Raw genomic sequence first — 15,618 nt, 5'->3', positions numbered from 1 at the left:
CGCCCCACCTGGGCTCGCACCTGGTGCCACCCTCGCCGCGTGGAGGCGCTGCGCCGCGGCCAGGCAGTCGCCTGCGCGCAGAGGGTTCGGGCGGCTGGGCTGCTCGCTCTCCGGCTCTGTCCTCGTCCTCTAACCCTCTGCAGTGCCCCGCGCCGGCGACGAGGGGGCGGGGTCCGACGGCGCGCTGGGAAAGGCGGGCGAGCTGGCGCCCAAGTATGTTCTTCCACAAGGGCCGGGCGGCGGAGGAGGAGGCGGACAAGAAGATGCCACTGTCGCCGCCACCTCAGGGCCACCACGCGGAGTCCAGTCCATCCAGGACCCCCAAGAAACACACCCCTTTCCATATCTGGCGCTCCAAGAAGAAGCAGCAGCCTCTGCCGTCTGACTGTGGGGTGTTCGTTCCGCACCCGCCCCCGGCGCCCCTCTGCGAGGCCAGGTAAGCTCCTCGCCCGAGCCCTTGAGTCTCCCCTTCCCTCCCGTCATCTATCCCCAGCTCTGCTGACCCCGAATCCTCACCGCACTCGGAGGAGGGGAAGGGCCCAGGGTGCGTTTCCCCCCCTCAGGAGTGTTAACAGGGTCCAGAGGGGCACAGACTTGGCCTCTGCGGGTTCCTCGTGGCCTCGGGTTCCTTGTGGCTTCTGGCTCAGGCCAAGCACCAGCGAGAGGAACGTGTGCCCACCCATGTGGCTTTTACTTTGACTGGCAAAGACTTTAGGCAAGAGTTCTATCTACACTAACCTGCTAAGGAGAGCAGGAGGGTAGTGAAGGATTATTGCTATAATGAATGATAGGAACTGTACCTTGGAATTATACAGTACTTTGGACAATGGTGCCTTTATTGTGAAGATCTCCACTCTTACAGATCTCCACTGACCTCACAGGATCCGCAAGGAGGAGGAAGTGGCAGGGATGGTTACCCACATTTTGCGGGTGGAGAACCTGAAACCAAAAGGTGAATGGCTTGTCCCCGTTGGAACCAGTGTCAGAACTAGGCAGCACTAGGCAGCCCCTAGTTATTAAAAATGTAATTGCCGTTGTGCTTTTTAAATTTTTATCAAAACTTCGTATTATTCAATTATACTGGCTGAACAGATATATTCATTGAACAATAATCAATTTGAAGTACCAATCTATTTATGTGGTTTGGAAGTATAAAATATTTTTAATGAAGGGCAGTTGGCAATATCCAGTAATTCCTGCTGTACATATTTTTAAAATACACCCTTATGAACTACGAGGCTCAGAATAAAATAGTGCAAAATTTGCATTTTACATATATTTTCCTTTTATTTCTACAAGAGTCTTAATTCTGCAATATATTTTCATTCACTTAGTAAAATTTTATTGGGCATCTTCACTAAGTGCTGGGATATAAAAAACAATGAACATGGCCCCTGTAATCAAAGAATTCTTAGTTTCCCGTGGAGACCAATAAGTAAAGAGTGGGATGAATCCTACAATAGATGTTAGCACAGAGGTGGGGATCCAGGAAGCCTTCCTGGAGGAGGAAGGCTGAAGTAGTTTAGTCAGAAAAGGGGTGGAGCAATGACTTCCAGGTTGAGATTGCACTATGAGCATCACCAACACTGGGAAGAGCATGGCACTTCCTGAGAAACACAAGTGGTTCAGGATGGTCCGAGTATGTTTGAGGGGATGGAAGAGGAGTGCTACCAAAGAAGGCATTTTTTTTCTCATATTTTTATCATCCATGGTAATAATTGGTTGTAATAGAACATACTTTTATCTATTCAAAGACTTAACTTGCTTAATCACCAATTGAAATTTCCTTTTTTAAAAAGATTTATCCATTTATTATTTATTTTCCATTTATTTTAGAGAGAGAGAGGGAGAGAGCATGAGTGGGGGAAGGGGTAGAGGGAGAGGTGGAGAAGCAGACTCCCCACTGAGTGTGGAACCCACCCTCACGGGGCTCCATTCCCACCACCCCAAGACGTATTGACGCTTAACTGACTGAGCCACCCAGGTGTCCCCAATTAAATTTCTTTAAAAAAATGTTACTTAATAATGATGTACGCTTCATTGAAGTATTTTTCCTATTACTTCTGTAAATATTTTAAACACTTCCTTGATGGTTTTTTTTATCTGACATACCCCCATCACTTCCTGTCTATCAAAACGTAATCATACACAGTTATAGACAATGTATTCAAATCCAAGTACATTTTAGACTGAAACTTAAAATAGGAGCTTTTGCTTCTCTCCTCAAGTATCTTGTATTTTTGTTCAGTCTTGAAGCACTCTATTCTTTCCTTTGGAACTGTGATGAACTTTGTACTAACAAATGTTCTGAAAACTAAGCACACTGGTCTGTCTTTGGGATGTTTTCCTAGTTAGATCATCTTCCTAAATATTTTGTTTACTTCTGAGACAGTGTACCTGTTTCTAGTCTAAAGAGCGTGGCTAAAGCACACTTAGGTTTCTGGCCCATCTTGACCAGTGTGGCTCTCTTGAACCGTCTGACTGAGTCCATTCACTTCTGTTCAGGACTTGAGGTGGTGGAAGGAGGCAAGATGTGCCGCGCTCGCTGTGGTCTTTGTCTCTGTGTGAGGAGCGGACCCGTCGGGTGGCCACATGTTTTTGCTGGGCATATACCATTAATATTATGGGCTTTTAGAGCAAACAAAAAATGAAATTATCCTGGCTGTGTGACCTTGGGCAAGTTACTTCACCTTTCTGAGTCTCCGTTTCTTCATTTCAAAAATGGGAAAAACAATAATATTGACTCTGTAGAGCTGTTGTGAGTATCAAATGATAGTTTATGCTTTAAATGTAAAACTTTTATCAGACTTCTGGGCACAAAGTAGAAACTCAGTAAATGTAAAATCATCGTCCTTATCATCATCATCATTGTAAATGCCAAGATCTAATGGAAGAAATAGAAAGAAATAGGGTTGGATGGTGGGGAAAAATGCTTCTCTTCCTGGAAGAGCTTACCACTTCAATGATGGTTTAAAGTTTACTGAGGTCAGATTTCTGTATTCTGCAAATATTTGCAGCTTTCAGTGTAGATGTTCTAAAAATCAATGAGGGTCATTTTCTTTCTTTATGTAAAATAATTTGAACACTGGCTGCCTCTCTTCCTAAAATTCACCCTTACGATTTTTTTCAGCTTGATCTTGGTAAACGTGTTAATATGTTATTTTTCATAGAAAGAGAGCTGTTGCCCTCCTCGGCAGCCCGTCTCCTGTGTAGTCCACTAATCTCTAGCCATCAGGGGGCCCAGGGGAGAGGACACAGTTTGGGCATTGGGAGCTGTGGCCTGACTTGCGTTAGTAGCCAATAGTGGTACTCATTTATGATGTTTTGAATTATACTCCATTTTTTATTTTTTTATTTTTATTTTTTTAAAGACTTTATTTATTTGACAGAAAGAGACACAGCGAGAGAGGGGACACAAGCAGGGGCAGAGGGAGAGGGAGAAGCAGGCTTCCTGCCAAGCAGGGAGCCCGATGTGGGGCTCAATCCCAGGACCCTGGGATCATGTCCTGAGCCGAAGGCAGATGCTTAACCGACTGAGCCACCCAGGCACCCCATACTCCATTTTTTAAACAGTTTATTCAGAGGGGGGATTCTCTATCTGGGTTTAAATCCCTGTTCATCTACTTACCGTAACAGCCATGTCATCCTGGGCAAGTTATTAACCTTTTTGTGCTCCAGTTTTCTCATCCATAAAAGGGGCATAATAAGAGTTGTTATAAAAAACAAGTTAACGCACGTCAAATGCTCAGAACAGTGACTGGCATATTGTCAGCGCTAGTAAGTGGGAGGTTGTTTCCCTTTTTTCTCACTAGTATCTTGCCTACACCTCCTTTTTAGTAGTAATTTTATGTGTTTATTTTCTGCTATATGATGGAAATGGTGCTTCCTTTTATATATTCCCTTATGGAGCTCTTAGCTAAAGGTCAGTGCAGTGAAGTGAAAATGATTACCCTCAAACTAAACTGAATCCCAAACCTAGAAAGCAAGCGTTCATGTTCTCTGCCAGAGAGCCAAACCCAAGTGGTGGGGAGCCTTGTAATCCTCGGAAAATCTGCAGACCTCATTTCCTTTGGAGGAAAAATGCAGCCAGTGCCGGAGGGCAGAGCATCTTCACTGGGTGGGCAGAGACCTACCTTCAAGTCAGGGTTTGCAGCCTCAAGTTTCTGCCCTGTACCCAGCTCTGTTTTTCTGTACTGCAATGGACCTTACCCTTCTCTCCAGGGAAAACAACTTACTCCCTGTGTATATCACTAGAATGTTGTGAGGATAAACTTTTTCCTTCAGAAAAAGGACAGTTGTTTAAAATGTTATTTGAAAGCGTTCTGGATCTGTAGAGTGTTAGTCTTTATGACTTAAAATTTATTCTAGTTTTCAGTCTTGTGTGGCTGGTTTAGTGTTTAGGACTCTGAACAGGTTGAATTATTTTCTAACATAAAGGACATAGCTAGATAAGTCTAGTTTGGTTTTATCTAATGTTACATCTAAGCCGGTTAACACTGGGTTATTTTTCTTACTTATCTTTCGTCAAAGGCAAGAGTTTGAAATTTTAGGTTTTATTTCACCACTGATAAACCGGGAATTTAAACTTGAGCTCTGTCATTTACTAGCTGTGAGCTTCTTGGGAAGTTACTTCAGTTTAATGATCTGACACCCACCTCTAAGCATTGTTTTTGAGACTTATTTATTTAAAACAACTAGCATCGTGCCTGGAAGAGAACAGATGCCCAATAAATAGGAGCTCTGACATCAGGCTGCAGTGAAAAAGGCACAGACGGTGGTGTTGGACACACTCAGTTTCAAATCTGCCTCCGCCATTTGATCCAAGTTTCCTTAAGCCTCGACTTCCTCCCCCTCTAGAAGGGAGATGCAGCCACTCCCCTCACGGGGCTCTAGGAGGATTAGATATCACACGCAAAACACTGGGTGCCAAGCCTCGCCCAAAGCCGGTGCTGGAGAGAGGAAAAGTGAGGGAGGCAGGAGGGACAGGGACCGTGACACCTGTGGTTCTTATCTTCATAGCAGTGGTGGCGGCTTGAATAGATATGCTTTTACACTGTAAGTGGAGTCAAGCAACTTCAGGAGCCCAGAAGTTGTAACCAGGCCTGTCAAGCCCTGAAATATCTTTGAGTATCTGGATGTGCCTGTTCGTCTATTGAAGGGTGGCCCTTTATGCATTCGGTGACTTAAAATTCTTAATACATAGGACTGAGGAAGCGAAAGGTCAGCTTTCTACTTGAAGCTAGAGGAGTTTCTCCTGAAGTGATTTTGGAGTCTGAGTTTGGTGTAGGCTAATTCTTTGCTGCTTCTCTCTGTCATTGTATCACTACTCACCCCCTCTTTCTACACTTTTGGTCATGATCTTCTTAGTCCATACACAAGTGATGTACATGCTCTTGGAGACCTTTAGAACTTCTGGGCTTGGGTTCACTTCTTTTTTCTTCTTCTTTTTAAAAAAGATTTGTCTATTCATTTGAGAGAGAGAGAGTGCACACAAGAGCGCGGCGGCGGGGGGGAGGGGAAAAGGGAGAGGGAGAGAGAGTCCCTAGCAGACTCCGGGCTGAGCACAGAGCCCAACGCGGGGCTCGATCTCACAACCCCAAGATCACAACCCGAGCTGAAGCCAAGAGTTGATGCTCAACTGACGGCACCACCCAGGTACCCCTTCTTTTTTCTTCTTTAGCTTTAATTATAAATCTTATTTGTAAGGATGAGACAGTAAATCACAGCTTTACTATTCGCCTATGATTAAAGCAAGGCAGCAAAGATATTAGATATTGAAATTCACTTTCTAACTCCCAATATTCATTCAAAATGTCCATCTTACTATGAATATTGAAAAGACTTACCTGTCTTAAAGTTTGAGTTCACCTAATGGGTCACTTGTGTTTCAGGAATGTCCATGCAGAAAAAAGTGATTTATTTATTTTTAAAAAATTGTTTCTGGTAAGACCATTTGAATCTTAAATTGTATATTTCTGTTTATCTTGAAAACTTTATCAAATAATTGCTTAATCTATATTTCGTGTTGTACTTACTGTACAGAAGATTTTAGAGATCTAGTTCATGAAAAGCAATGCAATCTGACCTATAGAATCATTTTTCTAGGATTAATAATAGATTATTCTATGGCACAAATTCCTTTCTGGATCTTCTTATTGAAATGCTTATCAGCCCAATTTTAGAGAAGTTTCTTATGATCAACAAACAGAGAGCCCTTATTCTGTATTAGACACTGGGAAATAGAACAATAGAATCAGAGACGATCCCTGCTCCTAAGGAACTTGCACAGTAGTGGAGTGTGGAGCATAGAGCTGAAAATGAAGAAAGTAGCATACGATGCATGAAGTGCAGAAATAGAAGACTTAATCAAATGTATGAGGTCAGAAGAAGGATTATCTTGAAGAAGCAGAAGTTTTTTTCTGATGAAGAAGTTTTACTCATATTGAATAATTAATGAGAAATTTTGTTCTCTGATATGAAGATCATCAAAGGTTCCAAACCTTCTTGAGGTTATAATCATCTTAAATTATATCCAGTGCCCATGGAAACTTTTATCTTCGCAGTAGCATTTAAGTCAAAGAGAATAATGTATTTGGGATTGTGCCTAAATAATTTTCTGCTGTTTCTTAAAATACCTAGAGCCTGAGACCGTAATATTTCAGCTCTTCTGTCATATTTTGACACCTACGAAGAAAGATTGGGCTTGGAATGTGACATACTCATTTGAAAACCTTAGCTGAAATTCTAAGTAAACATGATGTTGACATTCTAAAATTATAGGCTTAAAATAAGTGGTTCTTAACATTCTTTAAATAGATTTACAAATCCAGAGAGCAAACTTGGTGTCTACTCAATCTTTGTCAAAGATTCTGGAGAGAGTCCAGCATAGCCTATCTTCTCAAAGCAAGGTGTTCTTCCTTAAAAACAACTTATCTTTATTTTCATACCAAATTGCCAGGCACATCCCACAGGTCTCTTTCCATACATTCACTTCAGAAAAATGAATTCTCAGCTTTTACCTAGGATAGATTTGAAATGTGAATTCAATACCTTGTCCCAAAGCAAGTTTTCAAGATAAAGTATGTATGAATGTCTGATATTTGTGGGATTTGGTAAGAAAAGCAAGTCAGTTGAGTTTCATTAGCTCATTTGGAGTTCCCTTAAAATATAGCTGCATTGGGCTGACTCAAATGCCTCATCAAAATCCCTCTAAGGATTCAGATTTATGAGAAATCTTCATTCTAGAGAATGAGCACTTGCTTAGTGCTGTCTTTACAGCACTGAACATCTCCTGGATGGGCATGTTCAGTGGAAATGAAGCAATGACAGAGACCCTTCATCACAAAGGAGCATTTTGACAAAGTGCCAGGAGACCCCAAGGACATACAAGTGACTCAGAGAATCCAAAGTCCATTGTGGTGTCTCCAGTTTCTCTCATCAACAAGTTGTAGACAAGATGAGTGCAGGCTAAACCTGTAGCTAACTCAGAAAAATGAAACACAGAATTAACAAGTGCCTTTTGTTTTTTACCTTCCCATGATGCCAGTTAAACAAGTAAAAGTAAGCCGCTGTTAAGCTTGGCAAAATATCCTGTGGTGAAGAAAGTTGGCGGTTGTCCGTATTTATTATTGTAATGTGCCATTTCAAACCAGCAATCCTAACTGAGTCTCATTTATTAGAAATTAGGGTTATGGTATCCTGAAGTTAATATCAACAGCTTGTATAAGAGATTTGGCCAATAGGTACATAAAGACACCACATGTAATACACCTTCTATTTTTTTTCGAATTAGTTAATAAGGAGTGGCATAAGCTCCTAATAGTTCTTTGGGTTCTCTAGTTGGATAGTTCTTTATCTTGTGATTGGGGTCAAGAGATAAAATAACATATGCTAAATAAGATAAGGAATGAGAGGAAGCATTTAGTTTATAATAACAACTTCAGACCATGTCTGTGAAAACGTTATCTTCCATTAAGATTTGACGGAAAGATGCAGTTTATTTAATATACACAGTATGTATCAGACACTGTTCTAAGCGCTTTACAAATATTAACTCACTGCAATTAATTCATAACATCCCTCGGAGGTAGGTACGTACTATTATTATCCCCATTTTGAGAAAAAATGAGGCACACTGGGGTATGGTAATTTAGCCAATGTTACAGAGCTCATAAGGTCGGGGCTGGGATTCTCTACCTTGTGGTCTTGAGTCTTTCAGTTAATCACTACAAATTGAAATCACTGTGGTTAATGCTGCCTTCTTTATATTCCCACGATGAGTATATTTAGGTCTTCAGTTTCACAATGAGAAATTATAACATATATAGGAAATCAAGTTAATTTTTGGTACTAGACAATTTTTGTGTTAAGTAGTGGAGAGAAAAATATGTAAATTCATAGAAATATAAGTACATTAAAATTTTAGAAGGAAAAACTATTTTAAAGAGAAATTCTAAAGTGTATGTAATGCAAAAGTAATGTGTCTAGATCCTGTATTTGGGGCTTCTGCCCAACCTTTGTCAGGAAACAACATAACCAAGATGTAGGCCTAGTTTGTATACCCTCCTTCTTCTCCCAAAGTCTTGGCACAGGCAGTTGAATGGAAGACGGGTGGTCCTCAGACTTTGCAGTTGCTGCCCAGGCTCAGTGGGGATATCAGAATTCCTCAAGCAGAGCTGCTAGGAGCAGTTCTAACTTTAGGTCTCTAGAAGTCCTGCTGCTTGAATCATTTGGTTTTAGTTCCTGATTTATCGTTGACGAGTCTCTGACATTGAATATATGTTTTACCTTATGTTGGCTTTACACTTCAAGAATTATAAACCATTGCTGATATTTTATCCCACTTGAGGCTCATAATGGCTCTGTGCAATAAGCCCATGCCCTCATTTTATAGGTGAGGAGACTGAAGTTCCAAGAATGCAATGCGGATGAAGGAAGTGGGACTAAAACAGGTTTTCTGATTTCAGAGCAGCTGTTCTTTTTGGTTCTCTTGGATTATAGACTGTGCCTCCCTGCTCCTGGCCTGGACCCACCTTTGACAGGAGCCCAACTGATTCATCTAACTTCCTGGTGACTATTCTCCTGGAAATCTTCCCCCCATTTCATAAGCCAACAACTATGAGATTGTCTGATCGCAAGATTGAGTTACTAGCTATTTAGCCGCTGTATACACTACAGTCCGGTTACTGACATATTGAATGCTTTCAGAGTTTCTGCTATAATTAGCATTTTACCTACTACCAAAAAAAAAAAACCAAAACCAAAAAACACCCCACTAAAAATAACTGAATTCATGTTTTCAAAAAATTTTTTAGATTTTATTTAATTTTATTTATATTCAATTAATTAGCATACAGTGTATTATTAGTTTCAGAAATCAAAAAATTGTTAAACTTGCACAGCCATATTTTATAATGACAAAATGTCAATTTGAAATTATAGGGTCTATCCATATCGTACTCATGCAAGAACTCCCTTTACAAGGGCTTGAAGTAATGCTGCTGCTATGACATGTAATGTACTTTATTTATAATTTGTCATTTAAATATGTTGATAATACTGACGGATTCCTAAATATCCTATGAAAGCACAGCTTGATTATTTTTGCATCTGCTGTTTGGAAAAGATATGACAGTCTACGGCCATACCACCCTGAACACGCCTGATCTCGTCTGAGAAAGATATGACAGTCGAAGCAAACTGTTGACATTCATGTGGAAATACAGTGCCTCCTTTATCATGACTGCCATGTGCAAACCTAAGAACTGGCCTGGCCCTTTTCAAGCCTGTGCAGTGGAGGCTCCCCCAGGCATCGCCAGCCATTCTTGGCTCTCCCACCTTGCAAATGTTGGCTTGCTCTTCCACTGTGTAGCTCCCACAAACTAAGAGGTTGTTATTGTCTGCAAAACAAGACAATGTAGTTGCTTCAAAGGTGGGATTACAAAACTCTTCTCTTTTCATATTAGCTCCCCAAAACAATTTTGTCTGGAAGAGATTCGATTACTGATTAGGAATCCTTCATTGGAGCATATCTGGATTGAAAAGAGAGGCATTTGTATTACTATGTGTCAGTAAACATGCTTAAACAAGCTAGTTTAAAACTAGATTTTGGATTTTTTTCAAGATAAAAGTAAAGTATGACTGAATGTCTGGCATTTGCTCAATTTTTTACTTTTACCAATTGGCATTTTGTGATTGTCCTAATTTCACCATGTGAGAAGTTTCAAGTACTTTGAAATCTTAGTAGCTGGTACATAGCTGGCAATTAATTGTACCCTTCCTTGTTATTTCACTTTTATTAAAAGCTTTTTTTTATACCCATAAGGGGACAACCAGCCCCAGATCTAGGTGATAACTGCTGAAGATGCATTGAGGCTTTGGGTCCTTCATCATCATGTGGTTTCTTCCTACAGAAAAGCCCTTCAGGAATTTAGGCATCAACTTCCTTGCTCAGGACAGGTTTCCTGGTTGCTTTTCTCTGTGTGAAAACAGACCCTGCTTACAAACCCACAAATTTACAAAGCTTGATGTTAAACAAAGAAGAGTACCAATTTTAACCTTAGTGTCACTCAGTAAACGATCAACAAACAGCAAAAGTGACAGCCAATTGGGTTTAGGCATGTTTTGTTTTGTTTTGTTTTTCAGGGGCAAAAAGGAGGGCATGTTTTCTGAGGAAAGTGGGTGTGGCATGGGGGAATGGGCTTTTCAGCCTCCTAATTCCCCACCTCTCTTGTCAGTTGAGTAAACACAAGAAAACTTTTGTCAAGAATAAATAGGACAAAGGGCACTAATGAACTGAGTACCTATTATGTGGCAGTTGCTTTCATATTCAGTGCATGTCATTTAATCTTCATAATAGCTCTGCTAGGTAGGTAATTTTTCTCCCATGTTTACAACTGAGAAAACTGAGTCTGATAGTGTTCGTAAATGCCAGAGCAGTATTTGAAACCAGGTCTTTCCAACTCCAAAGCTGGTAATATTTTCTCCAAACTATGAGAAAACTAAAGCTTCCCGAATGAGTAGTTGATAGAGGGTGTGTGTGTTGGGGGGTGGGTGGGTGTATGGTAGGTAGTTAGCTAAAGAATGGAAGTATCCGATACAAATGTAGTTATCCACTTGCTCTCAGAGCTATCATCCTTTCAAAAACCAGGAAAGAAGGGCGCCTGGGTGGCTCGGTCGGTTAAAGGTATGACACTTGATTTCAGCTCAGGTCATGATCTGAGGGTTGTGAGATGGAGCCCTGTGTCAGGCTCTGCGCCGCTGAGCATGGAGTCTGCTTGGGATTCTATCTCTTCCTCTCCCTCTGCCCCTCCCCCCACTCTCTCTCTCTCTCTCTCTCTTGCACATGCACACACACACTCTCTCTCTCTCAAAACAAAAACAAAAACAAACAAACAAAAACAGGAAAGAAGCATTCTCCTTGAAATGCTTGTCCACTGTAGAGAAGGGGAATATCCAAGAATGAAGAATTCATATGTGTTGGGAAGTCAGTGGGGCACCCTTGTTTTCCTGGGAACCCTTGACTTGAGATAATTCTGCCAAGAATCAGTGACTCAATCCCTGAAGTGTTAACTAAACTTGTTGCTCCTGATTTCCAGTCTACTCTACAAGCCAGAGTTTTACTACCTGTTTCTGGCATGATTCACAGAGTATGTAAAGAAATCTAAGGTGAAAATGTTGAGGGGCACTTGGGTGGTTCAGTTGTTAAGCGTCTGTCTTCGGCTCAGGTCATGATCCCAGGGTCCCAGGATCGAGCCCCGAGTCGGGCTCCCTGCTCAGCGGGAAGCCTGCTTCTCCCTCTCCCACTCCCCCTGCTTGTGTTACTGCTCTCATTATCTCTCTCTGTCAAATAAATAAAATCTTGTTAAAAAAAAAATGTTGAGGATTTTTTCACTCTTCATAGAAGTTAATCACAGCCCTAAAAGAGGGAAGAAATTGCTGGTGACCCAAACTCCAAATTTATAGGAGATACTGTTGGCTTGAAAGATGTAGATCTAGAGAGTTTGAAGTAAAAGGATTATGAAAATCCTTTAAATACCCTTTGTCTTTTAGGAAATAGTAAGTTTGTCGTTAGTGCCCATTTCTCTGAAAATTGAATATTATTTTAACTTTAATGTATTTGAGGGATCTAAAAAATTATATTTAAGAAAGCTCATTAATTTCTATGAGTATTATTAAATGCACAGAATTAACTCACAGTAGGTCATAAAAGAGAGTAAGTTTGTTTTTCCATTATGCTAGACTAAAAACATGCTCTGGCATAAATTGTGATAGTCATGAGTACTGCTCAATTTCTAGAGTACAACTGAAAATTGACTACTTTATCTTAAGCCACAGTTCTGCTTATTGTAGGCTTTCTCTAATTTTAAAAACAATTATTCAGTGATAATGGCAATTGAAGCATCAGGTTTGCTTCTTTCATTTGTGACTCAGTTAACATAGCAGATGTTACCTCTCTCAAACGCAGTCTTGATGTGTGTCTTTAGGGACTGTGTTTTTCACACTCAGGAAGGTAAGTAAATGTGAGTGTGAAACTGCACCAAGGTAATTAATTTATTAAACAAACACTCTGGACACCTGCTGTGTGGAAGGCCGTGTGGTGTGGCCTGGCAAGCCAGTTCAGGCTCTCTTGTTGGGAACTGAGTCCCACTTTCCTGTCTTTTAGAGAAGCTGCAATGTTCACCATTAAAATAATAAAAAGTTTCCACACTTACTGTTATAATAAGAAAGAACAGATAATATTCAAAGAGGTACAAGAAGGAGGCTGAGAGATACAGGAGGTTCAACCTCACAGGGGTTGGAGAATTTATAATCCTTCACAGCTCTCAATACCATCACTGATACACTGGCTAGGGTATATAAAATCTCTATATTAATGGTTATATTTATATTTGTACACACACACGTTCTAACACTAAAATACTTTATTTATACAGATGGCCTCCTATTCACAATGAATGGTTCACTTATGATTTTCTGACTTATGATTTTTCAATTCTACTATGGTGCAAAACTAATGTGCATTCAGTAGGAACTGTATTTCAGATTTTGAATTTGGCTCTTTTCTGGGCTAGCAGTGTGCGGTGTGAGACCAGCATCTCTCATGATGCTGGGCAGCTATAGTCCCCCAGTCAGCCACGTGCTCACAACCCATACGCTCACAACCATTCCAGACACATAGAGCCCTTCTGTTTTTCACTTTCATTATAGTATTCCATAAATTACACAACACATTCAACACTTGATTATGAAATAGGCTTTCTGTTGTTAGATGATTTTGGTTAACGTAAGTGTTCTGAGCACGTTTAAGGTAGGCTAGGCTAAGTTATGATGTTCGGTAGATTAGGTTTATTAAATGCATTTCTGATACGATATTTTCAACTTATGATGGGTTTATCAGGCTGTGGCCCCATCATAAATTGAGGAAGATCTGAATCTGTATTCTGTGCTAGATGACCTACTTGTTAAATTAAGCATGTGTTTACAACATCCGCAAAGCAGGGATGAGAGAGAAAAAAAATCCAGAATATGCCTGGAGATTAATGCTATTTCAAGATATTTAAATTTTGTTTTAAGATTTAGAATTGTTCTTATTTTAAATGATATATTGGGGGTGGGGGAGACATAATCTTTTTAGTGGTTGGAGTGATTATAATACAGATCTCTCTATATATCTCTATATACCTTGTTTAAACAGCTGCTGGGGGAAATGAGAAAGTATGATATGAAATATGGAAAGTAATAAAGAAGTGTGCCCAATTTATTATCGTGTTCCTCGCATGAGTTGGATTTCAGGCCCCAAAGTATCATTTTATCTTCCCTGAAGAGGTTTGATTAGTTGATGCCACTTTTATTTTTATTTTATTTTATTTTAATTTTGAAAGATTTATTTATTTTAGAGAGAGAGAGAGTGCACGAGTGGGGGTGGGGTGGGTAGGAAGGGGCAGAGGGAGAGGGAGAGAAAGAATCTCCAGCAGACTCCCCACTGAGTGAGGAGCCCAACATGGGGCTGGATCCCACAAACCTGAGATCACGACCTGAGCCAAAATCAAGAGTCACACGCTTAACCAACTGAGCCACCCAGGCACCCCTGATGCCACTTTTAAAATGTCCTGTCTATTTCTATAGAAGTGCTCAGAACAGTGAACATTCTGAGGCACTGTTCTTTTATAACTGAGATTCTCATTTTATTGATTGATGTAGTAGTCTACAATTGCCTTAGCTATTTTGGCAGCTTTAACATATAGTTATAATAATCCATAATCTCACTATCTGTGAATAACATTATTAACATTCTGTTCTTTTTCTGTGCATATTTTCATACAAATTAGCCCTAAAGATGATATCACAAAGGCAGCAATTTAGATGCCTTTTGTCTCTTGCTTTAGTTTTCACTTAGCATTATCATTAGCATTTTCTCACCTCATTAAAGTATGTAAAATGCCCCTCTTAATGGACATTTAGGTTCTTCCTAATTTTTCACTATTATAAATACTACTTCAGTGAACAGCCCCGTGGGCAACCTCAGCCTCTGGATATTCTCTGTCTGCCCTTCCAGATCCACTCTTCACCCTCCTCTGTGCTCCTTAGAACTGTATTTAGAAACTGCATGGGCCATGCTCTCTTGCCGTCTGGGTTCCAGTTTGGTTCAGGCAATGGGAGGCTTTAGAGAGGACAGGAGCCGGAGTTTACATGGGAGTGTGGTGGAGGTTTCCTTCTGCCATTGAAGGCTACAGCCTCTGATGGGTGGACTTCTTCTACAGCTCAGATCTTGCCAGTTCCAGCCTCTTGCCTCTGCATTCAGGGGTGGTAGGCTTCCCGCTGTTGAGAGCCCGGACTGCTCCATTATTCCTACTGATGTCCCCTCGCCTGCCCACATCTTGTAAACTGTCAGTTCTTTAAACACTTCTCGATCATCTCTTTGGTGTGTGCTGTCTGTTTCCTGCTGGGATTCTGACTGACTGACATCATCTAAATCTAAGGCGTATGCTCTTTGTATTTTATTTTGTGTTTGAGTTTTTATACTGCAGGAGTTTATGGTAAAAGACCATTCAGAATTGGGTAGGAGAGTTAAGTTAGGTCAGGTCTGAGCTGGTATTAGTGAATAATGGCCATAGGTTGGATTAAAGTACTCTCATAGAGATAGACACACATTTCTGTTGGGAACAGAGGGAAGGGAGCAGTAAACTCTTTCTGCGCAGGACACCTGTTCTTCAAAGACGAGGAGGATACCTTAGCTGCCAAACGTTTCCAGTTTGGTTTCATTTGAATATTATTGGTTCAGTTGTTTCATTGCTCTTTTCATTGTGGCTAACCCCTTGTCCTGTTCTTGGCAGCTTGCATATTCATATCTACAGTCTTCTATATCCACTTATATATATTCCTTCATTTACACATTTGCTGAGAACCTCTTCCTTATAGAAAGCACGATCAGGATTTTGTGAGCTGAATGGATACTACCATGTTTGGGGCATTCCTCCATATGTGAGTGATAACTTCTCCTTAGTCTTTAAATGAAAAATAAAAATCACATAGCAAACAGTTAACTTCATTCACTTCTGCTTCAGTTCTAGATATCAAAGTCTATAATTTTCCAGAATAAATGCCAAAGCAGTCAAA

At 40.5% G+C, this 15,618-nt stretch overlaps 1 protein-coding gene across 1 annotated transcript in view; it reads left to right on the top strand.

The window, feature by feature from the left end:
• The first annotated feature begins 248 nt into the window (after positions 1-248).
• Positions 249-15,618, top strand: part of CRYBG1 (crystallin beta-gamma domain containing 1) — a 191,667-nt gene continuing 176,297 nt past the window's right edge. Inside the window, exon 1 of the mRNA XM_036109651.2 lies at positions 249-436. Coding sequence (XP_035965544.1) covers positions 264-436 — 173 coding nt within the window. The 5' untranslated portion in view covers positions 249-263. The remainder of the gene's footprint in view (positions 437-15,618) is intronic.

Source organism: Halichoerus grypus, chromosome 9 (assembly GCF_964656455.1).
Source record: "Halichoerus grypus chromosome 9, mHalGry1.hap1.1, whole genome shotgun sequence".
Taxonomy (NCBI): Eukaryota; Metazoa; Chordata; class Mammalia; order Carnivora; family Phocidae; genus Halichoerus; species Halichoerus grypus.
The sequence above is the reverse complement of the archived record's forward strand: the minus strand, read 5'-3'. Positions and strand labels throughout refer to the sequence as shown.